Source organism: Vespa velutina, chromosome 2, assembly GCF_912470025.1.
Source record: "Vespa velutina chromosome 2, iVesVel2.1, whole genome shotgun sequence".
In the NCBI taxonomy this organism is placed as follows: Eukaryota; Metazoa; Arthropoda; class Insecta; order Hymenoptera; family Vespidae; genus Vespa; species Vespa velutina.
The window spans coordinates 4,522,916-4,550,839 of record NC_062189.1 but is presented as its reverse complement, the minus strand read 5'-3'; the positions used below and the strand labels follow the sequence as shown (position 1 = coordinate 4,550,839).

The window sequence follows — 27,924 nt, the reverse complement described above, 5'->3', positions numbered from 1 at the left end:
CGATTGGAGCATTTACTGGTACTCGCAAAATGTTTAATTTGATTCAGATTTTGTATCTTCAACTTGATATAGTCGTGCACAGATATTCTCATATTTATATATCTACTTAGTATAAATATAATATAGGTAATTTTTTATTGAAATTTATGTTAAAAACATAAAATTTAATAATTTAATCAAGTAATGTAATTTTATATATTAATAAAAGTTCGTAACTTGCGAAGATAAGTTTGAATATTTTATTTGTTAACGAATGAATTATTTATGAATTTTTATATAAACTGATATATTTACAATTTGTTTATATAATATATTATCGGTTAATAATAACTATCAAATATCAATGTAATATTTATTAAGTAGCAATGCGAAATTAATAGCTAACCTCACATCACAAGTTAATATTTTATATATTATTTACTTGTACTTATTTGTTTGTATATTCTTTATGTTATTAAAGAAACATGTTGAACACTATTGCTCATGATGTAAAAAAGAAGCCACGCACTAAGGATGTTAAAATACTAGAAGATGTAACTTTTTCTCAAATGGGACTTTCTCAAAATATTTTGAATGGCTTAGCTAATTGTGGTTTTCAAAGTCCATCTCCCATACAACTCAAAGCAATACCATTAGGACGCTGTGGTTTTGGTATGTTGGTATAATATTAATATAGCATTTATCTTATATGAAGTTATATTTTTAATATTATTATTTTAGATTTAATAATAAAAGCAAAATCTGGAACTGGAAAGACATTAGTATTTGGTACTGTGGCTCTTGAAATGATAGATGTTCAAGTATCTTCTATACAAGTTTTAATATTAGCACCTACACGAGAAATAGCTATACAAATTTCTGAAGTTTTGTCATCTGTCGGTTCAGAATTGAAAGGTCAGTATATTTTTTTATTTATTTTATTTTGATTAGATGAATGTACTCTATGTAGAATTTAAACTTTTTTCAGGATTGAAAGTTGAATCTTTTATTGGAGGAATGATTTTAGATGATGATAAAAAAAAAGTTAAGGTGTGTCACATAGCAGTTGGAGCTCCAGGTAGAGTAAAACATTTGATAGAGAAAGGATTCCTTAAAACTGACAATATCAGATTATTTGTACTTGACGAAGCAGATAAATTAATGGAAAATAGTTTCCAAGGAGATATTAAGTAGGTATAATGTGGCCACTTTTTTATTGTATATGTTGAACAGTTTTAATTCTTATAAATTTTGTAATTTCAGTTACATATTTTCTAAACTACCAGTTAGTAAACAAGTTATAGCATCAAGTGCAACTTATTTAGGAGATTTGGAATCTTTTCTTCAAATGTATATGTGTTCACCAATATTAACATCTCCAGATGATGATGGACCAATTCTTGTTGGTTTAAAACAATTTGTTACTGTAGTTCCTTCACATCCATGTACAATGAAACAGGTAGCTATAAATTCGTATTTTTAGTTATTAATATTTGTCTATATTACTATTATATAATTCATTATTAATTTTTAATTCTTTTTATAAAAGATTTTTACAATTTTTTTTTTGTTTATATAGGTCAAATTTAAAGTAAAAGAACTTATCAAGATTTTTAATAAAATTCCATTTAAACAATGTTTAGTATTTTCAAATTACCAATCACGGTATGTTTTACATTTTTTGATTATAACAGATCTAATCTAAGGACTAATATTGATATATATTTTTTTTAATTTTCCAGAGCACAATCTGTGTGTAATAAAATTAATTCGATGGGTTTTTCTGCTGCTTACATAACAGGAAATCAAGATATGGTTAAGCGACAACAGGCTATTAAAAAATTAAAAACATTTAAATGTAGAATAATGATAACAACCGATTTAACTGCTAGAGGTATTGATGTTGAAAATGTAAATTTAGTTGTCAATTTTGATATACCTGGAGATGCAGCTACATATTTACATAGAATTGGAAGAGGTGGTCGTTATGGATCTTATGGAATTTCTATCACTATTATCTCAAACAATGAATTACAGTCGTTCAAGAATATATTAAGAACTATTGGGGGAAATAATTTTTCCATTGCTAAACTTCCTGTAGAGTATCCACTTAATATTTGGAGTTCTGATTATACAGCATTTGATAAGATATTTGGAAAATATGATTGTGATATAGATGAAGAAGAAATTGACAATAGAAGACTTGATTCAGATGATGGCTTGCCTACTTTTATATCTCATGAGAAATCTCAGTGTAATAAAGTATTTTTACAAAATAATAAAAATAAAGCAAATAATATTCAGTTATCCTTCAATGAAAATATGTTAAATCAAATAAGTAATAATCCAGTACATGAAAATAGTAAGTCTTTTGAATATATAACTACATCAAATTCAGAAGACACTACGTCAACTAATTCGTTACTTGCACAACATATAGCAGAAGAAAACGAACTTGAATGTCCTTTAAGAAATGAAGTGGAAAAGGAAATACCAAATTTTGATACTTCATGTATTGAAGCAACATCAAAGAATTTATATGAATTTAAATTAATAAATAATTCCAATAATCCATCCAAGTTTCAGAAACTTAATGAAGATGTTGTGTTTAAAGCTGATTTATCTAATGTTGAGCAGGATGAATTATTAAATATTCATAATAATGAAATGATGGAATATTTGAAATTTACAATCAATAGGAAATATGCTACAAATATGACTACTCAGGCAAATAATACAATTAATTCTGAAATTATGAATGATAATAATTCAATATTTGAAAATAACGAAGAACAAAGCCACTTCACAGAAGAAAATAATGCTACGTGTGTTGAATTACCGTCATCAGAAGATACAGAAGATATTGATGTTCTTTATATTAAAGAATTATTGAACTATTTGCAAATAAATGCAGAAAGTTTAAAAAAACAGAATAAACTTGATATAGGATATGATGATGATTCTATACTAAGTATAGCATCAGCATGGAATAAACAGCTTAACTTTGAAATTTGTTTATTAAACAATACAATGAAAAATATATCAAATTCTATTTGTAGCCCTATAACAGATGACTTTAATTTATTAGTTTTAAGAACTTTCTTGCAAGTACAGAAGAAAGTTTTTCTCTATATTTATCCTGAACTTCGTACTGACAAAGAAATTGATGATATCTATTTATATTTACCACACATTAATAAAAATCTGATAGATATATACATAGAAATAGAAGATTTTAAAAGATATTATAGGCAGTATGGAAAAAAATTTGAAGCTTACTTTCCGTATCAGATGAAGGGAGATGTTTTTATGCCAAATTTAATATTTGATAAAGAATTGGAATATTATCGTACAGCATTACAATTTTTACAAAACGAACCAGATATTACATTAAGATTTGCAGAATGGATTAAATATTTTACTGTCTTAGATAAATTTGAATATGATAGTATAAGTAATAAAATACTAAATAAAGATACAATATCTGTCAACGAATTATGTGTTTTAATACAACAAGAGAATATCAACAAGACAAACAGTGAAGTTAAATTAATACAGAAAGATTCTTCGTATCCTGCAATACATGAAAATAATTCTATTCAATCAATAAGTCATAATTATACAAATGACTTTATATTAAACAAAATTAACGAAGATCCAGAAAGCATAAAGAAACTTGGTGAGGAAATGAATACAATGGATCTGGGAAATAAATTAAATAAAAATTCTAGTGTAATAGAAGATTCAGTTACATGTGATCAACAATGTAATATAAATACAGAAACAATAGGTGAAAGTAATGAAACTGACTTGTCAGATAAATCATCTTTGGATATTGGCAATGCCAAGAAAGACTTATTACCATGCAATGAACAAATAGATCCAGAAACTATTAGTTTTTGTAAACAAATGGATAGTTTTGATGATCATTCAGTACCTAAAAAATGTTTAAATACAAAACAAAATTCTAATATAGATGTACAAGCTGCAGTATCTTTTTGTCATAGGAAAAAATGCAATGCCGATACAAAATCAGATGGAGTTTCTTTTTATTGCGATGTTAATGAGTGGAACAGCTATAATCATAATCATACTATAGATCCTTGGATTCAATCGTATTGTTTTTATAATAATTATACAGATAATAACTTTTTTTATAATCTAAGTTATGACACGTGTCCGAAACAAACTTCTCTAAATAATGATTATTACAAATCAAAAATTAACCAAAATACATCAAATAATTCTGTAAATTCTAATCATAAAGAAGAAATGGACATTGAAGAATTATTTACATCCATTAGAATGCAAACTAATAATTTACATTGGCACATTTATCAGTCTCAGATGTTAGAATAGTCTACTAAAAATGAATAGTCATAATCATATGATGCGCTTATGGATATATATATATATAATATGTTAATATTATAAATTGAATGTTACATTATTTTTGGTCATGATTTCTAACGATTGATTTATAATCGATTGGTAATGTATAATGATATGCGAAACGATCGATAGTAAAAGGTCATATGTTATTGGTATGCATTTATAAGATACATGCTCTGTGTGCCATGTGTAACCTTTTACCATCGATACCGTACTACTTGATCTTACGTAATTCAATTGATCTTTCTCGATTGAATTTTGTGGGATTACAAATCGCATATGTCCTATTGAGTAAAAAGATTGATGTAAAAGACGCGTATTATATAGTTTTAGGGTTAGGAAGGATATTACATGTATAGTTATGTAAATGAAAAATACAAGAACTTCATAATATCTTCTATAATAAAAGTTATTTTCTTTATAATGATTTTACAATATAATAACATTAAATATCTGAACGTTTTAATACGTGTATATTAATACGCGTATTTCAAATAATGGATTCGACAAGATTGTCACGCATATTTGTACAATTTATATATGCCGGCTGTGAGTTAAAGCAGATCAGGTTTCTGAGGCATCTTTTCGACGTGGGGAGAATCTAAAGGGAGGTAGGAGGAAGAGCGAGATGGGGGAAGAGGAATGGAAAAAAAAGGCACCACCTTACGAAACTCGTCTCGTGAGAGAATTCAGGGTAGGAACCCGTTGCGTGCCTCTTTTATTCGCGAAATAATCGTTTGAGGCTCCCGCCTAGCACAACTTCAGTCGTTGACCACGTGCTTTCGCGTGAGGGAGTCTATGTAATCGTATTCGTGAGTGTATTGTGTCGTATTAATCGGAAAACGTCGTATCGAGTTCTTTCTCACGCGCGATTAATTTTGGTGTTAGCTGAAAATTAGTGATTTCCATGGCTTCCTTCAATATGCCTTTCAAACGTAAATGCTTCAGAAAAACACCGATCCACATTGTTGAAAATCACGATGAGGTACGTACGACCTCTAACGATAAGAGTGTCGTCTGTATTCGTCCTAGCTGATCCGTCTCTTCTGTTTTGTTTACGTTGTGATTCGCGACTCCGAACGACTTTATTTTTCTCTTCTCCCGCCGGTGGCGCTACGAGCCAACTCGGGATTCATACGCTCGCGCATGCTCATTTACAAAACAATCGAAATTCGATATATTTTCGATTATCGATCAATTTCAGTTAACGGTTTTCACTTTCATAAATGTTCGTTTTTTTTTTTATCGCTCTTAAATTCCATACAAATAATACGTATGATTATATCTATACAAGCATATATGATATATTTTCGTTCATTTTAATCGTGTATATTCTAAATCCATAATATAAATGTATTAAAATAATCTATATTAAATAATACGTATATACGTATATATGTACATATTACGGTTAAGAATATTTTTTATCTGAAATTCTTAAATAATTAAAAAGAATTCTTAAATAATTAAATAACTTCTGAATTTTCTTTTGTTAGGTTTTACCATTCATTTATCGATGTTTGGGTTCAAAACATCTTCCATTTGAAGGAAATACGTTTATTCATCTTGATTCTCATCCAGATATGCTTATACCAAGGTGTATGTCAGCTGATGTTGTATGGAATAAGGATGAATTATTTGGGTATGCATATTAATTTTAATGATAATTAGATTATAGTTATCATTAATTAACATTAAATATTTATTATATAAAATAATTATTAGCATTATAATTATGATAATATTATAAAGTTATTTAATATTTGAAGTATTATAGTATAACTTTTAGATAATCTAGCGATGATATTTTCAATTAAAACTTAATAGTATGTACGACGATACTTTCGACAATTTTTCACGTTAGACACATTACATGTTAATAAATTGTATTTTTCTTTAATATACAGTAGTTACATATCTATATATAATACAAATATTATACGATGAATTCAAAGATGCAAATAATTTGAAGTGCATTCCAAAACTGGCATTTAACGGTTGTCAGTGTAATATCAACAAAAATTAGCACGTTTCGTATGTTTTTGCATCGTGCATAGAAAAGGAATTTCACATAGTTTCTTCGCGCTAATAAAACATCGATGAAAATGTTCGAATTATTAGAATAATTTTACAAACAGTAATGAAATATTGAAATTAATAAGACTCATTTTATTATGATTATTAATGTATAGAGAATATATGTATAGATGTTATATAAATCAATGAATAAAATGAAAATGTACTTTTGTTTCATTATCACAGGGATATTAGTATCGAAAATTGGATTATGCCAGCAGTATATGCCGGTCACTTCAAAAGTTTGATCTGGATAAAACCACCGTGGGCAAAGCAGATACCCGATGGAATAATGACTTTTTTCATCGGCAAGCATAAGCAGAGCGGTACTATAAGGTAAGTTTCTTTTTATATACACACAGACATACACAAATTTTTGTTCATATGTTATTGCGAATATATATTCATTATTCTATTTATCTGATGCGACATTACTATCTTTCATTTTGTTCAAATTTACATACATATTACATTTCCATTCGATAAGCAGTTGCTAATAAAATCGCTTTAATTTCATTTAAATACAAATATATGGCTATATGTTAATGTCGATCTATTTATATGTGTACAATGAATTTTAATTTCAATATTATAACAAAAATAATTTACGTGTAATTATATCGTAAGGTAAGCGACTTTCTCATTAGTTTTTGTGAAGAGGGTGTCCCTTATTATGCCCATATAATGAGGCTATAATTTGCAGCTCTTATCTAGACTTTATGTAAATATGTGAAACTTAGCAGGTAGAAATCGTTTGGTAATTTATTTTAGGCGACAATTCTATTAATTGAGGCATTTTAAAAAATGGTGTTAGAACGCTACTTAGATAAACGTAAATGAAAGAGTTTTGCATTTGTCAGAGGATTTCATTTCCTATAATTATTTTTCACTTGTTTTATGCTTAATTAAAGAAACACCGTTATTAGCATACGTGGGTAGGCACGTAATATCACATTAGGTATATCGTAATATAACACGTGTTTTCTTATGCTGAAACATTAGAAAAATTATTGACAGATAATTTTATCTTTTGCATTAGTCATCGGATCTTGTAAATTTGTCGCAACATAAATTATATATTATATGTTATTTCTTAGAATACGAATATATTAAGACTTCATTACGCTTATAAAAGATGTTCAAATGTCTTTAGAAAATTTTATATACTCATATGATAATTATTTAAAATAAATATTTACGAATTGAAATATCTTCGAAGCACAAATAGCTGTTTCATCAATCGTATTCTGAATAATTTCCATCTCATTTTTATCGAAATTGATTTGTAACGTTTGAATGGACCCGAGTGAGCCTACCTTGCATACCTAGAAGATGGTATATACTCAGTTGTGAAAAGTCATCACATTCGGTTGAATTCTCTTTGGTGAAAGAGGTGAAGAAAAGGACGATCTTCGTGCGCGACGAACATAAAGAGAAAGGGGTACGGACAACTAAAGTAGCAAAGAGAAGCCGACTTGGTACGCCGGTGGTCGTGATGCACCTTTCCACTGGGTCTTGAGTTATGTTTCTCGAATTACCATGGATATATATCCGTGTATAGAGAATGAAGTACGCAGGATTATACTGCTCGCTTACTGTTGTCCGTCTTTTGCATCGAAAGATGTTTCGGTTACATTCCAAATGCTTTATCAAAGTTTCTCTTGATCATCGTAATATAGAAATTAGAAATTTTATCGAAGAATTCGGAAAGTTTAGTATATTTTTAAAAACTAATATATTCATATATGTATATATTCTACATATGTATATGTATGTATATATATATATATATTAGGTTGGTGCGTATGAAATGTCGGATTTTCTTTAATATATTCACTTAAGAATCCGACATTTCATTCGCACCAACCTAATATATATATATATATATATATATATATATATACATATCGAAAAATTAGTATTCGGGAACATACTCACTACGTGTCTCTTCACTCTGACATTTCTTAGTTTATATAAACGGTCCTGACACTCGAGTCGCGGTAATTTTCTTTGTCCAAACCGGGCTTGGACTTGACACTTCGTGCATGAAGTTTCCCTCTGACATTTCTCTTGGCAAATGTAGACGTCTTGACGCTGGACCATAATTTTCTTTGATACATCTTGCGTGAGTGAACGTCCGACAGGAATATCTTGAGAGAAGTGTCAAGTGTAAAGCTACCTCGAATCGCTCGCAATTTGAAAGTTAATGTCGCCGGAAGTACTTGGCAAATCGTGTCAAAACTGTGTGGTTTTCTATTTTAAAAAGGATTTCTTGTGTAGTGAACGTATGAAAGAAGAAATCATCTTAAAAGCTTTTTTCGTTTAATCGAATTGTTATCACGGATTCTCCTCGTCCTTGACAAGTTCTTTTCTTTTTTTTTTTTTTTACTTTGCTGTCGACGAAAGACCGAAGCGAGTAAGTTAGAAGAAAGGGTTTAGGGGCGACAATGGACAATGGTGCAATAATCTACAATAGAGATCCTCTTAGAGATTCCGTACCGAATGAATAGGGTAACCGGACAATCATCTCGTAAATTCGCTTTCCTTACGCGTCTCTTCTTCTCTCCACACCCCATTCTTATCCTTCTTCGTTTCGCGTTTTGTGGTCCTAGAGGAAGGAAAGACCTAGAGGAGTCGTCTCCTTATGCGAAGGTGGGAGTCTTCTTGATCTCGGGGTATACAATTCCTATCCATTTTGTTTCCATTTCTGGAACACATTGCTACTGTATCTACTTTAGTAAATTCCAAAGTACTTGGAACTTGGATCGTTTCAAGTAGGTAATGTCGACTTAGCTATACTTTAGCAGACGTTCATTGTCTCTTCTACTCATCAAAGATTCCAGGAAGATATAAAGTTAATCATTCATAAAATATAGACTCAACTGAAATACAATATTCGTTATTCTTCGGACTTCCTAATTAGACGCGTATCATCGTCATTTTCAAAGAAAATTAAATCATAGTCAATGATATTCTTACGTAGGAGATTCTACTTAAGGTGTCGGATAATGATACTTTTCAGAATGCGTGGAATGTGATTACAGGAAGTCACTACTTATATAATGAACCTTCTCTATTCTTAGAGGTTAGTTTCATACCGAAGATTTCATGCATTCTTTGAATTTCTGGAAAAACGGTTCTAATACGCGTGGAGTACGCGAACGAACGTAACGTATTTCCGTGGCTAGTAGTAAATACCTGTCACGGCTGAAACATAGGTTGTATATACCGGTACTTTGAATACCGGTATAGTAGAAGTTTGTTGCAGCTTTCGCCGGTGTCGCGATCGCGTACAGCCCGTTTCACGTTTACCCGTCGTACACGAGAGTGGTACGTCAACGTAAGCAGTTCAACGAAAAAGTGCTCTTTAAGAGGGAAATCGAACGGTGCTGGCGCCAGAGACGGCGACCGGTACAATCTATCTTAAGCTCTGCTCAAATAGGAACTAGAAGTATTGCTGCTGTCTAAAGAAACGTGCCATAAAAAGGCGCTATTTCGTACACGCAAGAAGAATCTAGCTTAACCGATCTCTCACCGGTTTTTAAGAATGAGATCGGTAAAACCGGAAAATATTTTATCGTTTTTAAAAAATACCGGTTACGTTCTGAGAAACGTTTTATTGTCTTTCGTTATCGTATACTTCTTATATCTCTTAATTTTTCTTTTCGATTGAAAATTTGTTTATCGGTAATAATTTTGTTTCCACTACAAATGCTTCGCGATTAGAACACAGTCAATGATATTACGAGGAACTTTTCGAGTTACCACCTACATATGATCGAAGTCGTTTCGCGCGTAATCGTTCTTTATTATTCTCTCTTTCTCTCTCTCTCTCTCTCTCTTTCTTTCTCTCTTTCTCGCGCGCGTGCCTATGTATGTATGTGCGACTGCTTATGGAGTGCAAGAAAGAAAAATGTACGCACTGGTATCGTGCTAGATAAACGTGGTTACAAATTAACCGACATTCCTATTCCTGTTCTTTTTCGCGGACGTTCCTCGTTCACCGGCACGCTGCTCTTGGCTCAACGGCTCACCACCTTTCTCCTCATCAATCCTGTTCGTTCCTATCGATCTCCCTGCTTGTCGACTTCGACTTCAATACTTCCTCGTACCTCGAATAACTTTAGCTTGACCGCAATGAAAAGCGACACCTTCGTGCATATACCGTGCATGTGCCGTGCTCGCACGCACAGATATCTTTCCTCCTTTCGATTTTACAAAATGTATCATAATAACGATCAAACAAAAGGTTACTTCTGCGTTTTCTAGAATAGACAAATGGATTGCAACGTTGATTATAGTATTTTCGTAAGCCCTCTGATCGTCGGGGTCAATTGCTTTATCTAACGTTAGTTTAATTGACAAGAACTAATGTTCAACGAACACGAAAAGACCCCATTAAAGTTCCATCTACTCGTAGATATTATAAATTTCAACGGTCTATCAACCTGACATAATTATATATTGCTGTCTTCGATTTTAAATCCAAACAATTTAACGTGAGGTATATTTCCAAGATGAAAAAATTTAATCGTAGATTCGTACACGTTATAATATCTAGTAATACGCAATCAAATCGTCCAATTACATTCAAATGAAGAAGAGAAATTTACATAACTTACGTAACGTGTGTGTTCTTTATACCTAGGATAAAATGTACTGTCGTATTTGAATTCACAACGAGACCGAGTCAATCTGCATTCGGGACGTATCGCGTAAGATAAAATCTTGCGTTCTTCGCGCAAAGTCACAAGATTTCTAAACGAGGTACGACCGGCTGTTGGCCAATCGGTAGCTCGATTTTCGTAGCATCCAATGGTCGACGATGATGTTTCTTCCCGGAAAGAGGTGGCCCAACAAGCGGCATTAGAGTAGGAGGACAGGTTGATCGTAGTGGGAGAGAGATTGCAGTGGATGGCGAATGCAATCGTCAGCCATCGGGCCTTCTTTTCTTGCCTGTTGCAACGTACTACGACTGTCGTCGCTGAAAGCGGAGGTGGGCCTTACCGTGAATGAAACGCCATTCGTCGAATCGATGCTTAGCAATCTTTTCGAGCGTGGGAGTTCGGGCGTAATGCGCAATATGGGCAGGTCTATCTTACGTTTATATACATACGTACCTATGTACCTGCGTCTCGTTACATGTCATACAACTTGATCATCGAGGATCAAAACGATGCTCCTCCCTTATTTAAATCGTACCACCTTTTGCACGTGCTCGTTATACAGAATCATAGTCGTGCTCTAACGTAGAATGGATTCTCCAAATAGTAGCGCTCGTTCGACCATATATCATATATAATAGATTATAGAGTTATGATGGAGAACGTGAAGGGCGGTAAGCGGTAAGGCGGAAAATATAAGAGGGCGTAGCTTTACGAGAAGGTAGGGGAGAGATCAAGGCAGGTCAGGGCCAGAAGGTTTAGCGGCGAAGGTGGTATAACGCTTTTAAAGTTGCCCAGGAGCGTGGGCGCCGGCTGGCATATCACGATCGTCGCCAGGTTGCTCCACATATATCGTCGGTTCTTGAGTGAAAAGAACAAAAGGGGCCGCCACCGGTATGGACCAATGGGCGAACGCGAGCATGGGCACGATGTCGACCCGAGGAATTAGCATCGACCCCACGAACATCGAGTTCTCGATCTCGATTCTTCTACTTCTCCCTTACCCCTTACCATTTCTACCTTCGACCGTCGATTGATTCGTTGCGGTTGTCCCTAATTGACTGTTAGCTATGTACCACCGCAATCCCTTGGCATTCGAAGTCGAGTCTTTATCGAATTAATTATCGTCATGGAGAATAGGTAACTCCGTTATGTGTCGAACGAACGGCAACAACTCTCTTGTCTTACGACTCATCTCGTTGCTTCGTTGTTTTGAATTCAGCGATACGTAAATAAAGGATAACGAATGACGGATATTTCCTCTCGTGAGTTTGTTATTTTCTTTAATGTCATCGCGTCCCCTTATTTGTTAGGTACATCAGCATAGTAGTAGCTGCGGGAAGTATCTGGAAATACATTAAAAAGTTGATTTATGTCGATGTCGCTCGTTACGATCCTCGCGTGGGCGAAACGCACCGTCTTGAACTACCAGCACAGCTGTCAGTATCGTTTAGTAAACGTCAACTCTTACGGAATCGTTCGTGGCAGGCGCATATTTTGAGCAGGTTCTCAGTTGGATCGTTGATGAAAAAGTCGATTGAGAAAAAGTTAAGCGCGACCACTGGAATAATAATTAGAGCAGCATAGGCTGGTATTTAGGCCGTTGGGTCCGATCAGGCACGCACGTTCAGCCGGAAGCCTATTAAGCTGGAATTTCATAATGGGGGAGTGTCCGTCGACCGCGGTATCGATGAGTTATGCAACTTTCGCTCGTTACGGTGAACAATTGTGCCTACACGCGAATACGTTCGCGAATTAATTACTCGCGTGACTCTCGCGCGAATTTGCCGATCGAATTTATCGGACTTATAAGAAAGAAATCTTTATCTTTTCAACGTTATACCTCTAAGTTGTCGATGGTTTTATTCAAATATTTCTCGTATGTTCGTATTTATGAATATATGTATATAGGTAATGTATCTACTATGTCTTCTGACAAATCGCATGCACGCTCGATCGACTTAGGGAAAATACGTGCTTTTGATTGTCGAAAGTATGTTGAGGCTCAGTGGACTATCGTAAAACGCACGCGAAAAGAGACACTCGTTCGCTTTTACATAATGTCATATCCGGTTATGTAATAAACGCATATGTATACGAATGTATTCGCCGAAAGCGAGTTGTTACGTTACGGAGTAATGTTCGATGCGGCGCGCGAGATAAGAATCATTCGAAGGCAAATTGAATAATTTCATCGATACGTTTCCGATGTTACATACGCGAGGCATGTATATATGTATGTAAACATGTATACCTATGTACATACGTACAATCTAAACTCGATGCGTATTCTTTGACTTTGTGGTTAAACTGTATATGGTAAGAACATTATCGTTATCTTCACCGAATCGGCCACGCTCGGGGACGCAGGAAGCGATCGGGAAGGAGCATTTGTAATTGAAGAAATAATTATACGAAATTGTCGGCTAACATGCGTACGTGAGCTCCGTAAGGAATCACGCGATGATCTTTGAAACTCGAAGCAGATGCCAGTAAATATTGTTGCTCGCGCGCCTTCTTAAATCAATTTGTCTAAGTAATTAAGTTAAGCTCGACAATGTGAGCAATTTACAAGTTATAGTATCGCAAACAGTGAAAAATAATGAGCTCTTCTTTTCTCCTCTTCTTTTCAGAAAACGAGAAAAAAAAAAAAAAAAAAAAAAAAAAAAAAAATAAAAAAAATGAAAGAAAAAAAATAAACAAAGAAAAGTAAAAAAGATAAAAAAGAAAAATATTATATAACTTTCTTCTAATACTATCAGAGAATTCAGATATAAATATCTTGCGTTTATTCGTTGGTCTCACGCTCTCCTGATTATCTTTATTAGTTTCTTCGTTAATTCCACGAGGAAGTTGGCAAAAGTGGTGGATTTATTGCGGCTGCATTCGAAGAATCGTCTTTTTCTTTCGCCCTTATCGCACGTTATGCGAAACGATAGCCAAAGCACGCTGGCGTATCGCATGGGCACGTTCTCGCGATACGTCGTCGCGTCTGAATAAAAATCAAAGAAAAATGTGCGGAGGCCTACCTGGACGGTGCGCCGATTCGTTGAGTGCACATTTGAGAGCGTCACGCCACAACGAGTTTACTACCTGACTTTAAAAGCGAGCTCGCTTTGTCACAAGCAGCCTTGCAAGGCTGATACCGGTTCGATCTATGCCCACGTGGAGAACGGCAATTTTAGCTCACCGCAGAAAAATCCTTTCTTACTGAGACGACGGAGAGCGCGGCGGAACAGAGAATGTGAGGCATTCGGTGGCATGTACCGCTCGAGAGGGGTGAACAACCCTATTTTTGTTCGTTTTCTCGCCAGTAAGGCGTGGAACTCGACGAATCCCGTTCATTCGTACTCCTTCGATTATCGTTCGGTTATCTTTGTTTTTTACCTTTTATAACAGTGACAGACGTTTATATGAAAGAAAAGTATATCGTTGACGTCGCGTTAACGTCGACGTTAACCTCAAACAAACGAAGTCTCATTGTAATAGTTACCTTTAGGAAACTTTATATTTCTACAAGACTCCCGTTTTTTTTTTCCCCCTGTTTACATTTGCATCTTGTTATGTAGACAGCATTATGACATGTAGAAGGACACGCCTCGTCAATAAGAGTTAAACGAATGCATATAGTTATACATGCATACAGATTTGTATATAGGTATATATGTACATACATAGATATACATACGTAGGCGTGCGTTCGAGTTCGCGCTCACGCGCCTACCGAGTTTTCTTATCGCACTATATCTATATCACGAGGCTGACTATGGAGCACCGTGAAAGTTTTCGCAGACGGCAAACGATCCTCCATGGCGGAATTATACGGCGGATTATCTGTCCGTGAGAGACGTCGGCACAGCCCTGAAGGCGAACGCAAGCATGGTTTTTGATCTCACCGCGACGATTTGTACCCGCGATCCACGTAAGAAGAACGTGCCTTGTCCTGCCGAGACAAGAGCCTAGCTCTCTGTCCCTCTCTTTCTCTCTTTCTCTTTCTTTTCCCTTCTCAATCCTTTTTCCTTTTCCATTCGTTCGTCTGAAGGAACAGAAAGAGATAGAGAGAGAGAGAGAGAGAGAGAGAGAGAAAGAGAGAGAGAGAGAAAGTAAGAGAGAAGAAACAAGAACTCTAGCGAGTCAGATCTGCAGTCGTCTTTCAAGCTCTGACAAATAGTCGCCTGAGTCTTTTCCACGAGAGAAGCGAGAAGAGAATCCACCTTGAAACTCTCGATCTTCTCTCCCGCGAGAGTTTTCGCGATTTTTTTTACCCCCTCCTACGTGATCGGCCATGCGCATAATTGACGTCAGGAAGTCCTGCGTCAAGTGCAACCGCGCGCGAGCGTACATTCAAACGTCCGTCAAAGTAGAAACGAGGAAGAAGGCTCACGCGTAGGCAGTCGATGCTTCGTCGGAAAACGGATAAGATCGAGGCTGGGAATATCTTCTCTCTCTTTCTCTTTCTCTCTCTCTCTCTCTGTCTCTTTCTGTCTGTCTGTCTGTCCCTCTCTCTCTTTCTCTCTCTCTCTCTCTCTCTCTCTCTCTCTCTGTTTCTATCTCTATCTCTCTTTCTCTCCTTCTCCTTTTACGAGTAGTACGACGATCTCGAGGTTACCAAAAATTCATCGGCGGGTCGTAGGAGTCGACTCGTGAACCACTCGGAATATTCTCCGACGAGTTTATTTATTATCTAGTTGTACCGTGGAACGACAGATTATAAAGTACGCCTGGAAGGCACTGTAAAAGCCGATACTGGAAGCGAAGCAAGCTGATTGGTCTTTCGCTCCTTCTTAACCGGTCGCTGCGGCTCGATTTGTCTCGAAGGAGAATCAATCCCCGTTCATAAAACAGGTGATGTGATTCGTTGATTTGTTGACGATTTGGCATTAATCGTTTAGGTTAGTCTCTTAAAAAGAAATAAATAAAAAATAAACGATAGGATAGATTATGTACTGTTATCGATTATCGATACGAGAAATATCGTCTCGGTGATGATCTTTTCTATCGATACACACGGACTTGTAGCGAAGAACTCACGAGAGCGCTCAACTCTTAGACGCGCGCAACCCATACGCGCAAGTTCAGTCTTTGCAACCACTGCGTCCGCGTTCGACTAATAAATTCCACGTGGCCCAGAATGATTTACGATCGTCCTCTCGTTGCGAGTGTATTAGGCCGCGCTGTAAATCTCAAATTCTTTCTGGTACGGCACAGCAGCCGCAACACACCGGCCGGTAGGGCGAAACGAAAACCGCAACGTGTCCGAGACTTTCTGCGCGAGAGAATGAGAGACGCGCAAAAGATTTTCTTTATGCGAAATACACGATGGTAGTTCTATACGCGAACAGTCCTAGCACCCATTCCAAACGTTTGCTGAAATCGAGAAAAAGAGAGAAAGAGAGAAAAAGAGAGAGAGAGAGAGAGAGAGAGAGGGATGATGGATCACCGGCTTATTTGGTACCCTTCATTCCTCAACAATCTCGTAATATCAGAAGCGCGTAATTTTCCACGACATTACGAGCCGCAAGATCGTCCTCAAAGGCGCGAGATTCATGAGGATGTCGGTTGGATGGACAAGTTTTTTTCACCTCCTTTCAAGAGTCTCCTTTCGCAATACGTTTCCTTGAAATTTTACCGAATACTTCGAAAGCGTTTCTCAACGAGTCGAGTAGCACTGCGGGAAGTAGCTACGGAGAAGGACACTCGTTTTATTTTACTTTCGTGAATCGGTCGCTACCGAAGAATTCAAAATAGGGGGAATAAAATTTACTCGACACTCACGGAATCCATCAAGCTTTTTTGCGTTAGTACCGATGCACGATTATGGTGTCCGTTGCGTAAAATACGCGATTCAGTTATTAACGGTCGACAGGCTTCGTTGACTGTTAGTATACGCGTCCACTGCGACGCGAGCTACGTTTAGAACAACGAAGATGACACCATGTGTCTTCGCTGTCCTCTCGAGACGAAATTTATCTCTGCCATACGCTCTTTTTGCATTCACCGGCTTATGTGATTATTTATGAATGCCGAGAAGTTTCTTGCATTTTATTGCGAACCCAGCTTGTCGTCGTTCACATAAATTATTCTAAAATCTGCACACGTCATCGTTGTGATTTACTAATCGGTTAATGAACCTAAAAAGTCGTTACGCTATTGCAACGTTCGCCGATCTTAACTTTTCCTGTCGCAAACTTATCAACGTTAATAATCGCGAGGCTCGTATTCAAAGCGGTACTGTTAATATTCAAGTACGATTTGATCGATTTTTAATTACCTCGTAAATTAAACCGATCGAATATTCGATCGCGTTAACTCCACAAAAAATAATCGGCAGGTGAGCGTTATACTTAATTGAACGTAGACCAAGTTTATACAAACTTTTTAAAAAATTTCAATCGAGCATTCGTGCATGATCAGTAATTAATTACTGATTATTGATAGTCAACGTTACCATCGCTGCCTCCATTTAATACGAATAAAATATTTCTCTCGAAACTTACGAAGTATTACTGCTGATGAATCAAATGCTTGCTTAAAAACCATGTCTCGTTTGTTAATTGATTACTGTATACTTCGTACTTTCGTACTTATTAATAATTAACGACTGAGCCATCTGCTTCCGAGTTCTCTTTCGACTTCGTACAAGCTACTGGCTCAAAGCTTCGAAATGATAATGATTAAAATCTCAAAACACGTAAGAATATATATTTTTTTCTTTTTTTATTTTCCGTGCGATAACACTAGAATATATAAGGAAGACAATTTTAAAAAGGTATGCCTCGATGTTGGCGTTAATTGACAGTCTTCAGTAATTAATCGATGACGCATTGAAGATTCTTCTAACGGATAGAAGCTCTTCCTAATGGTTTGGTACGAATCTACGTCAGTCGCGTGATTTCAAATTGGATGGTACTCCATCTATCTTCGAGGAATCTCTCTCTCTCTCTCTCTCTCTCTCTCTCTATCCTTCTCTCTCTCTCTCTCTCTCTCTCCGATTATTTTCCCAAGTCTACATACGACCAGAACTCTCGTATCTCTTTGAGAAATCGAAAACGATTCCGGTTTGTGTTAGCTTTGCACTCGAAATAACGTTCGATCGCTGCTTCGAACTCGCGTTTTAATAATCATGGCATCGGTCTTCGTACATTTAAAAACTTTAGCTATCGCGGTAAAAGCCGTATACGCAATGTTCGTCGAGCGACACGTGAGTAAGAAAAGAGCGAGCAAGTACGCGCGTAATCGGTATAGCTCGAGAAACGATCTCGGTTTATTATTCTTTCTCTTTACTGTTCCTTTTCTTCTTCTTCTTCTTCTTCTTCTGCAAAGAGCAAACGTGGCAGCAAAGGTTTATAGAGAAAATCTCGGGATACGTACGTACGTACGTACGTATGTATGTAGGTATGTATGTATGTATGTATGTATGTATGTATGTATGTATGAATGTATGTATGAATGTATGTATGTATGTATGTACATACATATGCGAGCATTCTCGTGGGCGTCGAGACTGCCAACGAAGAAGTGGATCGACGGTTGCTTGGCAAACAATCCGTTTTATCTCGCGAATCAACGTGATCCTTGCGAAACGAGCTACTCACGGATCGGGCCAAATCGAGAAAAGGATGCCAATGGCGTAGGGTAGTCTTAGGTAACATTTATTTCTCTCGCTTCTATTATTCCAATATAAAATCCGTTGTAAAATTATTTTACAAATGGCAGATATAATAAAGACGTTTAAAATTCTTTAAAATTATTTTAACCAAACGATAACTTAATTCAATATATCGATGGTTGGGATTAAACGGATAGGGAAATCACGAGTAGGCTCTAACTCGCTTGAGTACTCAGTTTCTTCGATTTGCTGTAGGTAAAGGACATCGGTTTGCGGTGCTGCCGTGGTTAGCAGCAATGCAGTGCTAAATCGCTCCGACGGACATGGCTATTCGATTAACCTTCTGAACTTTCTTCGTTCGAGGATAAATTATTCCTCGATTTTTCGGTTCCTCCTCTTTACTTCCAGGCCATTCTTAAGTAGAGAAAACGCGCAAGGACAATACGATGTACACGGTGAATTTGTCACTGTCGGTTGTACTGTCACCCGACAGTAAGCCGGACCAAAACCACCGGCATACGTCCGCATCCTTTTGTTCCCTTTTGTTCCTTTGCTTGCTGTATCTAATGACGCGTTGCCAAGCGAGGGAACAAGTATAAACTTCGTTGCTATTCGATCGCATGTGGCTCGCCTTATTTTCGAAAAGATCTTTCGTTGATCTTTCGAAAGTAGTTGTCTAAGTAGTTACTCAGGAGTGATAGTTCATCGTACCGTCGTTTCTAGGATCGTCGAGGAGTCACTCGAACGAAAATTTTCTACAAGCGGTAACAGGCCGACGTGAGTGCTTACGTAGCCAGGCAAACCACGTTGCCTTCGCAGATTCTATGCATGACACGTACTCAAGATTAATAAATTACTACGCTTTGACTCTGACGAGGGTTCAAAGCGTAGCTCAAAAACGTAAGGCTCTTGCGTCGTGGCCGCATGAACGTAATTATTTATTCCTTAATATCCACGCTTCTCGTGAATCGGCATATGGAAGACGAGGAAGACGACACTGATTGATTCGTTTATCGAAGAGAAGCTAAGCCCGGTCGGTCGTCGGTTAAACGGCATTAATTGGTTCATGCGAGGCTTCGTTCGCTCGGAAAGACAGGCTACGCTCTTTTTCTGTAATTAGTTTTCTGTCTTTGAAACCTTCTACGGTTATGGTCTCGTTTTTCCAAGCACCTCTCTAACTTTCGACTTTTACGGACGTTCGAAAGGAGTAAAATAAAGAAGGGAGAAAAAAAGGGAGATGGATAGACGAGGGAAATGGGGAGAAGCGGGGAGGTCGAAAGAGAAATGTGCGCTAAAGGTGCGTCCAGTTCGTTCGAGTCGAGTCGCGAGAGCTCGATCCGCTTCGACCTGTATGCGGGTATCTACTACTCATAATATCATTCGCAAATACTTTCTTAGCCACGTTCTGGACACACCTTAACGAAAAGCACGTACCTACGTACGTTCGTCTAAGATCGTCATTAATTTTTTTATCTCTCGCAAAGGGCGCACGTTTTTGCTCTTACGGAGAGTCGCGGCTGTCGAGCCATATAAACGCACGCTTTACGAACGAGTTCTTCCCGTTTCTTTCTCGCATTAGCCTTTTCCGCGAGGATCGGAACTGCGCTTTTTCCGCGCGCACGAAATCGAATGGCAAGCGATTTAACAGACCGTCAGAGGTTGCCGTGCTTTCGAACGCGAACTTGACGAATCGACTCTCGCCTTTTGCAGAGCACCTGTTAAGTATTTATCGTAGCACGCGAGAGAGAGCGAGAGAGAGAGAGAGAGAGAGAACGCGACATGACTACCGGTCGATTAATTAACGAAAAATCGCGTTAATTGAGCGTATTCGTGATTTATGTATTACGTTACCTCGTCGCCTCCGGTGAGCTCTTTGCCATGAGACTTTCTCTTCAAACGTTCTCCAACGGAGAACGAAGATCAATGATTAAATATACCCACTTTTTGCAGCCAAATATGCTTTATTAATTTTACAAAGTTTATATTTTATCGGATCATTCAAGGAACGATTTAATAGTTAAATATTAAAAAAAAAAAAAAAAAAAAAAAATAAAAAAGAAAACAAGAAAAAATAAAAAATAAAATCCTGAGGAATTCTTGAAATTATAACGGTATTCTATCGTTTAGCTTCTTTTTAAGTTCGGGGAACTTTGAGAGCGATACTTCCCACCTGTCGGACGTAGCCGTCGTGCGATACGCGCCGCGGGCAGGCAGAAAACACTGCGATAAAAGCGCCGCGCCAAATACGGCGTAGCCGTCCTGGACATGAAGCTTGTTTTGAGGAATCATTAGAGGTGAAATAAAATGCGGCGCGCTCCCTTTGCTACCGCTCGTCCGGTGCCGAGTGAACGGGCAAGCGCGTATATAGCCTTATGGCACTACTACCTTCCACGGACAGTCAGAAGTGAACGCGTCCTTCTTCTTTCGACGAAAGGGAGCGCGCTCGCGCGCGCGATATCGTAGGAACCTGGAAGTTCAATGCATTTTTTACCGGTCCCACTCGAGACAGACAAAAAATCTGCATCAATCTTGCACGGAAATACCGACGGTTTTTCGTCTTGGAACTTCAACTTCGTTTCGATGCTAACAGCCAGACTCCGGCCATCAACTTATTCGCGATTTCGAGACTTACTTCGTGTTGAAACAGATGCTATCGAAGTGAATCATCCTGGTCTCTTTCTTTCATCCAAGTAAGGGATTTAATGTAACAAAAATGCAAGCTCGACGATTTAAGTACCTACACTCGTTGATCGATAAAAAAAAGATCGATGTTGAACGATAAATATGTTAATCAACGATAAAATTATTTAGATTCTAATGACTATATCTACGTATAAAGATGTCCTTAAACGATTACATTTATATATTCTACGGTCTACAGTATAATACTCCGACACTGTTCGTCGTGAAGCAGATGATGCTAATTAGATGTAATTAGATGTCTGGAGTATCGTCTGGGATATCGAATTGAAATGAGAGTAACGTTTGTAACGATCGTTATCGGTAGGAGATATCGATTCGACGAAGCGGGTCACACCTGTACGGTATTATCGATCTCACTTAAGATCCTCGACGATTTGAACTTTAGTCTGTTTTCGATATTTCTTCATGACAAATCTACAATAAAATCAGTAATCAAAGTAGAAATAAATGATGAATGGGATCGTTGATATTCACACCTGTATTGAACGATAACTATTTTGGGTTTGGTGAAGACTATGTTGTACAATTTGTAAAAGTTATAAGAAAGAGAGTTGCCAAGTTTCTCTCTCTTTCTCTCTCTCTTTCTCTCTCTCTCTCTCTCTCTCTCTCTCTCTCTTTCTGTCTGTCTGTCTCTCTGTCTCTCTCTTGTCCTCGTACTCGGAGGCTGCGAAAAATCATTTGAACGTGTCATAAAATCACGTTGGCATTTATTGCCCCGCGCGTCTTGCTCTCTCGATCGTGTTCGAGTCCATTTGTAAAACAAATGCGAACTCGTTTCGAGCTCGTTGCCGCCTAAGGTTGTCGGCTCGTTGTCGTTCTTTCGTTCGTTCGTTCGTGCGTGCGTACGTTCGTACGCCGCCATCCCCCTCGCGATCGCGTTTAGATGTAAAAATGTGAGGGAGACGCAATGCAGTCGCGCGCGTATAATACCACCGCGTTCCATGTTCGCGTTCGGAAGTCGAGCGACTTGCTAGTTGGCTAGCCGGTGAGAAAACGAAAAACCTTCTCCCTACCTGTCTTTAACAACGTACCGAGTGATTTATATTTTATCTTCCTCAGAATTCTACGTGGATCTCAGAAAATCGAGAAAATAAAGCATAGGAAGGATTCGCTGAAACGTTCTTTCTACGATATATAGGCTCGTATTATGATGAATTATTGTCGAGCATTTATCGATTTAAAAACTATATTCCTTGCTCTCTTTATGGTTTCAACGTAGATAAAATGTACATGGTTAAGTATTTACGACGAGGAAATGGTTGAACGAATTCGTGGGATATCCATGCGTGACCTTAAATTTATAAAACTGTTCACGGTTGAGTTGGTCTTTTACCCCCTTTTGTATTTATTGTTGATATTCTAGGGTTTTAATGACGTGTAGTATTAAGCGTATTATTTAAATTCGTGTCACATTTTCCCCGATTCCGGCTGTTGGATCGAATCAGCATTGGTTCCCAACACGAGACGGCCATTTATTATCGGAGACAAAGGTTACGCCGGCTGGCCGACAATGGTTGTAAGTACGCGCTTCCAATGGCCGTCGAAGACAATGCCCGAACTCGGCTTAATGTCAGAAGGGCGAGCGATGCATAATTTATTAAGCCGAGACTCGTTTCGCGCCACGGCTCCTGCACGGCCTTCGAGATTCGTGTACAGACTTAGGATGGATTCTTATGGATGCCAAACGAATTACATTCGTTGTATACTTTTTAAGGAGTTGAAACATGGAGGTAGACTTGGATAAAAAAAATGAAAACGATTTAATACCACTTCGATTACATATTCGATAGTGCAACGAAGTGGTAAAATTGAATCGCCAGGTAAATTGCTTCCTGTCAGCTTACCACGAACAGTTTCATAGAATCCTGTTAGATTGTAAATCACCAGAAAACTTGTTGCAAGCGAGTCAACGATGCGAGTTCTTAAACGAGAAGAAAGATATCCGCAAAGGTAAACTGCGGTCGCGTTACTTACGTCCATTGGTTGCCGGGAATTAATTAAGGTAGTCACAATTAACAGTAATGAAAGGGAATGTATCAACTGATCCGTTTTTAAGAATCCAGCTACCGGCGAGCACGTTCCTTAATCGCAATTAACCGACTGAGAAAGTAATTAAGGACGAAGGCCGTCGCCGATTAGTGTAGAAATGAAGAAAAGGTTCGGCCGTGTCAAAAAGAGAAGAAAGAAGACGGACGAGGTTCCATAAGATTCACCGACTTCCCTTCCTCCCATAATTAAGGTGTCTTAATTGGACGCTTTCGTTCGCCAATTATTCTTGCGATTTCCCTCAAGGAGGTAAAGACTCGTCCCTCGGCTCACCTGACGCAACTGGGTCATGAAGTTCGATTATAAAACATTATCATCGTGATAATTCCTGTTATTCCTTCTTGGCACGTTGTATATTTAATCAGGCAGCGTAATAGAAGTCCCATTTCTATGTGACGGAAATGTCCATCCAATTAACGAATATATATTTTTCGTATAATTTTTCTTCGATGCAGTTAACAAGTGCTCGATAGGTGCCAAGATCGATAGGTGTCTACATGTGTATATATACCATGCATATACCAACCGTACGATCGATCGATTAAGATTAATTATTCGTAAGAAGTTGGGCCGTACTTCGGTCAACTTATCTTCGTTGGATCGTTGTTAAACGAACTTCGTTCAACTTCGATTACGTATGCGCTGGCATCGCGTGTTTTACCATCGCCGAACGTATTCGCTAAGCGAAGCGTGATTTGTCGAGGCGCTCGCTCATGGAAGTCAAAGCGGAATATATTATAATAAGAACGTAGGCGCGAGTCGTTGCTAGGAACAACGAAAGATCGTGCATCGCGCGAGCGACAGCTGCCGCGTGACATTTAACATTTAAGTGGTAGGTAGCAAAGCTGACAATCAAATGTGGGTGGATCGCTTCGCAATATTTACTCGATGAATTAAACCCATCGTAGAAATTTATCCCACACATAATTACCAGTTGGTTCCGGGCCCGCTGAAAACGTGTTGTAAAGTGTGAATTTTAATCTCGTTGTTTGCTTCCTCTCTTTCTCTTCATTTTTTTTTTTCTTTTTCTTTCCTTTTCGCCTTTGACTCAGGCCCCGCCTTAATTATAGACACTATCGTTAATTCATCGTACCTACGTCGAAGTTGCCACGTATTTCTACACTTTTTGTTTAAACGCTCCTTCAACTTCCGTGCCGTGTCTCGTAAAAGATATCTCGAAAGTCACATTTCGTTGGTTGTCTCCTTTACATAAGAACATATCCAATTAGGCAAAGAATCAACAGCCGTGACCAACGATCTTTCTCGCCTCTGCACCGTCGTTTTTCGATTTATTCTATCTCTATCCTTCAGAAATCTGTTCCTCCTCCCCGAAGGAGGAGGCTGAAGGTCAGAGGGAAGTGATATTTTTTGAAGAATTCGAGCCGTCATCGCGATCGCCCGAGAAGATCGTACAACCCACGAAAGAAAACAAGATCGGACGTTGTCAGACAGGTAAAACGAAAACAATGATCTTACTGGTATCGATCAAAACGGTTTAGACTCTAATTAAACGATAAGCGACTGGAAATTCTTGACCGGAAATAGTCAGGGTTCCCGGTATATGTGTCAGAGTTGAGATAAATTTTCGCTCAATTCTAAAATATATATTCTTTTATTTTGCGGAGTACGCTAGGTAAAATGTGAACGCGTATCATTTACGCGACAATGAACTTCTCTCACGAGTCTCATTCGTTCGTACGATAGTTTAGATAACATTGAGATAAATATTTTTCATCTTTTCAATCGTCGCAAAACACGCATTATCCTTCGACGAATGAGATGAATTATTCAATCTCTTCTTAAAGTAGAAAATACAAAGCGTATTTACGTTCTGCCATTTTCCTTTAAACGAAGCGTAACCGAAGTAAATGATTTCGATCTATTCGTAGATCGTAACACGAATTACCTTCTTGATCGCGCTGCGGTTGTTCTCCGAGTCGGGCAACCGAATCTCGAAGATACTTCGTAGACGATGAATATCTCGATTCATTACCGCGTATAAAATACGAGATTAATTGCCGTGATACTTTTTTTTTTCGCTCTTCGCCGACTCGAAACAGCGGACACCCTTTTTCTCGCTCTATTCATCGTCTACTACCTTTCTATGTCAGTGTAAGCGATATCATTGTGGATGTATGTACTTACGTGCAACGGGAACGATCGCCACGTTGTTACGGCCCGATGAACCTGACTTCGACTACGATTCAATGCTACAAGATCCTTCCTCCTTTCGAACGATCGTCCTTTGCATCGTGCACCTGCAAAGGGGAATTCCGTTTCCCCGTGATTCTCGGCATTGTCTATTCACCGGACGATCGAGGAAATTGTTCGGGATAAAATTTATTACTCGGGAGAAAGGATCTATTAAAAGAAAATAGTCGTCGATACGTCGGTCAAAGGAACTCGTTTCATTTATGGAGTCGATACGAGCTATCGATCGATTCGTACTAATACGTTTAATCGCATCTATACGAGCTCTTTATGTCAAACGAAAATGAACTGTTTACTGTGGTATATATTAAAAGTTAGTGTTTCAGTAGTTTGTTTAATTATCACGGAGTCATCCTAATTAGGCCGATATCGTGTCGCTCGTGACGTCCTGCGTGTTAAAAGTATCGACTTCGGTGTCGAATTTATGAGGTAAGGTTGGCCCTCATTTTTATGTCTCCGGATATAAAATTTTGACGGCTATTTTGAACAACACCACGCCATGCCAAGCGAATAGACTTTTATTTTATCATTAACCACGTTCCTTTCAATTTGTTCCTTTTAACTTTTTTATCTTTACCTCGGCTTTTACTTTCGTGTTTCTTATCTATATACGTATACAGGCATACATATTCATATATAACACTTACGTATACGTATACAGGTTTTGTAAGCAGTTCGAAAACAAGCGTTTGAAAAAAGGAATAAAATAAAATTGTAATGTCACTTATTCTCGTGAATGATAAACGATTGACAATTCTATGTAAAAATAAATGATCGATAAGAGATTTATCGTGATCGTTGCGCGGAAAGATCGACAATGAATAAGAAGGGAATGATAGAAGAGGAGCCGAAGGGAAGCAGTAATTTATCGAAAAGAACCGGTGGCTCTAATATACCTTAATAGATATCCTATCGGCTGATTGGGGTACTTTCACGGTTGCTAGCGTTCCTCTAAGTGCCCCATGGTACGAACGTTGGCGCTTGGAAACTTTAGTCGGCGGATGCGCACTATTAGAGGCTCGCCGCGCTGTTTTACTGCGCAGTAAATGCAGGTATAAGGCGCGCCTTTTAAATTCACTTACACCGCACCGAGCGCCGCGGAATTAAAACGCGAACTTTATTGCGCCCGACCGGTTTTCTGTCTCGCTTCGTATACGACGCACCTTCGCCTTCGAGCTAAAGTCTTTTCGGAGTAATCTCGCTCTCTTGACTATGCCGCACATAGTCTTGTCTATATAGAAATACGTACATATATAATGTATATTCAAAAACTTAACACGTCGAAATATTAAAATCATTAAAAATTATTGTTATTATTTAGGTTACTCGGGAAAGCATGAAAATGAATATGCGAAAAAAGATCTCTCACGATAGCGTTCACTGAGCACGCGAAAGGAAAACGATTCCTATCTCTCCCGTCTCCTAGACAGGAATAGTAAGCACGATTATCCAGGCGTCCTTGACATAGTGCTTCTTTTATCGCCGATACCGTCGTTAATACGGTCTATTAACGATAGACCTCTAACTTACGATCGTTACCGTTTTAATTCGTCTGAGAGAGAGAGAGAAGGAGAGAGAGAGAGAGAGAGAGAGAGAGAGAAATAGTCAATAGTTCTTACGTTTCGTAAGAGTGATTTGTTTAAAAAGTCTGTGCATACATACATATATGCATACATAAATAAATTCGTAGGTGGCGTTACGACTGGTACGAAGTAAATACGAACTCGTAAAGAAATGTTAAAGCGATATAAGCCAACGAGGTACGGCTTCTTCTTTCGTGTGTCTTTCTTGCAACATACCAACGCGACGTTTCGTCAGTTAGCTGCGCCAACGAGTGTTACGATAGCGAGGTCGCGAACGAAATAACGCATCGTCTCCGACTTATTCGCCCACGAGACTTATTTTCCAGTTTTAACGTCAATCTGTAAAGGAGACTTTGTAATACAGATTACGTAGGCGTGACGATAGACTCGACTGTGAATACCTTGGTGTTTTTGTTGTCTTTTTTATTTTTCTCTTTTTCTTTTTCTGTTTTTTTTTTGTTTCCTTCCTTTCTTTGTTTATTTACGATTTTGAAGGATATTTCAAGATTAGATATATTTTCGCGTGCCGAACTGATATTCTCTTACGCCCCTTTGTTTATACCTACGGTTGACAGACGAACACGAGATCGTATTAAATCCTGACGCGTTAATCCAGGTCCGTTTGTCGGTAGACTGGGATCTTCATTGACGGTCGACGGTC

General features: G+C 37.7%; 2 protein-coding genes and 1 long non-coding RNA gene across 13 annotated transcripts in view; 2 read left to right on the top strand and 1 right to left on the bottom strand.

The window, feature by feature from the left end:
• The first annotated feature begins 26 nt into the window (after window positions 1–26).
• On the top strand, window positions 27–4,792 carry LOC124946841 (probable ATP-dependent RNA helicase ddx20). Its single transcript, XM_047488167.1, has 7 exons — window positions 27–126; window positions 461–651; window positions 721–894; window positions 968–1,169; window positions 1,243–1,438; window positions 1,559–1,644; window positions 1,722–4,792. Exons 2-7 carry the CDS (start codon window positions 465–467, stop codon window positions 4,336–4,338), a joined length of 3,462 nt encoding a protein of 1,153 aa, XP_047344123.1. The 5' UTR covers window positions 27–126; window positions 461–464; the 3' UTR covers window positions 4,339–4,792.
• A 206-nt stretch (window positions 4,793–4,998) lies between these two features.
• Window positions 4,999–27,924, top strand: part of LOC124946845 (UPF0489 protein C5orf22 homolog) — a 447,955-nt gene continuing 425,029 nt past the window's right edge. For 7 of the 8 annotated variants that reach the window (XR_007100187.1, XR_007100190.1, XR_007100191.1 and 4 more), the window contains exons 1-3: window positions 4,999–5,356; window positions 5,868–6,013; window positions 6,634–6,783. Coding sequence is in view for 2 of the 8 variants with exons in the window: in XM_047488172.1 (XP_047344128.1) it covers window positions 5,279–5,356; window positions 5,868–6,013; window positions 6,634–6,783 (374 nt within the window). In the remaining 6 variants the exon portion in view is untranslated. The remainder of the gene's footprint in view (window positions 5,357–5,867; window positions 6,014–6,633; window positions 6,784–27,924) is intronic. The other variant, XM_047488171.1, reaches the window with a different exon arrangement.
• On the bottom strand, window positions 5,886–27,220 carry LOC124946849. Of its 4 annotated transcripts, none has more exons than XR_007100210.1 (5): window positions 26,577–27,220; window positions 25,615–25,727; window positions 11,070–12,457; window positions 8,386–9,055; window positions 5,886–8,107 (listed from the first exon to the last, which is right to left on the bottom strand). It is a non-coding gene; the product is annotated as an uncharacterized LOC124946849 (long non-coding RNA). The 4 variants fall into 4 exon arrangements; XR_007100212.1 differs by having other exon boundaries at window positions 8,386–11,431; window positions 11,568–12,457; XR_007100211.1 differs by having other exon boundaries at window positions 8,386–12,457.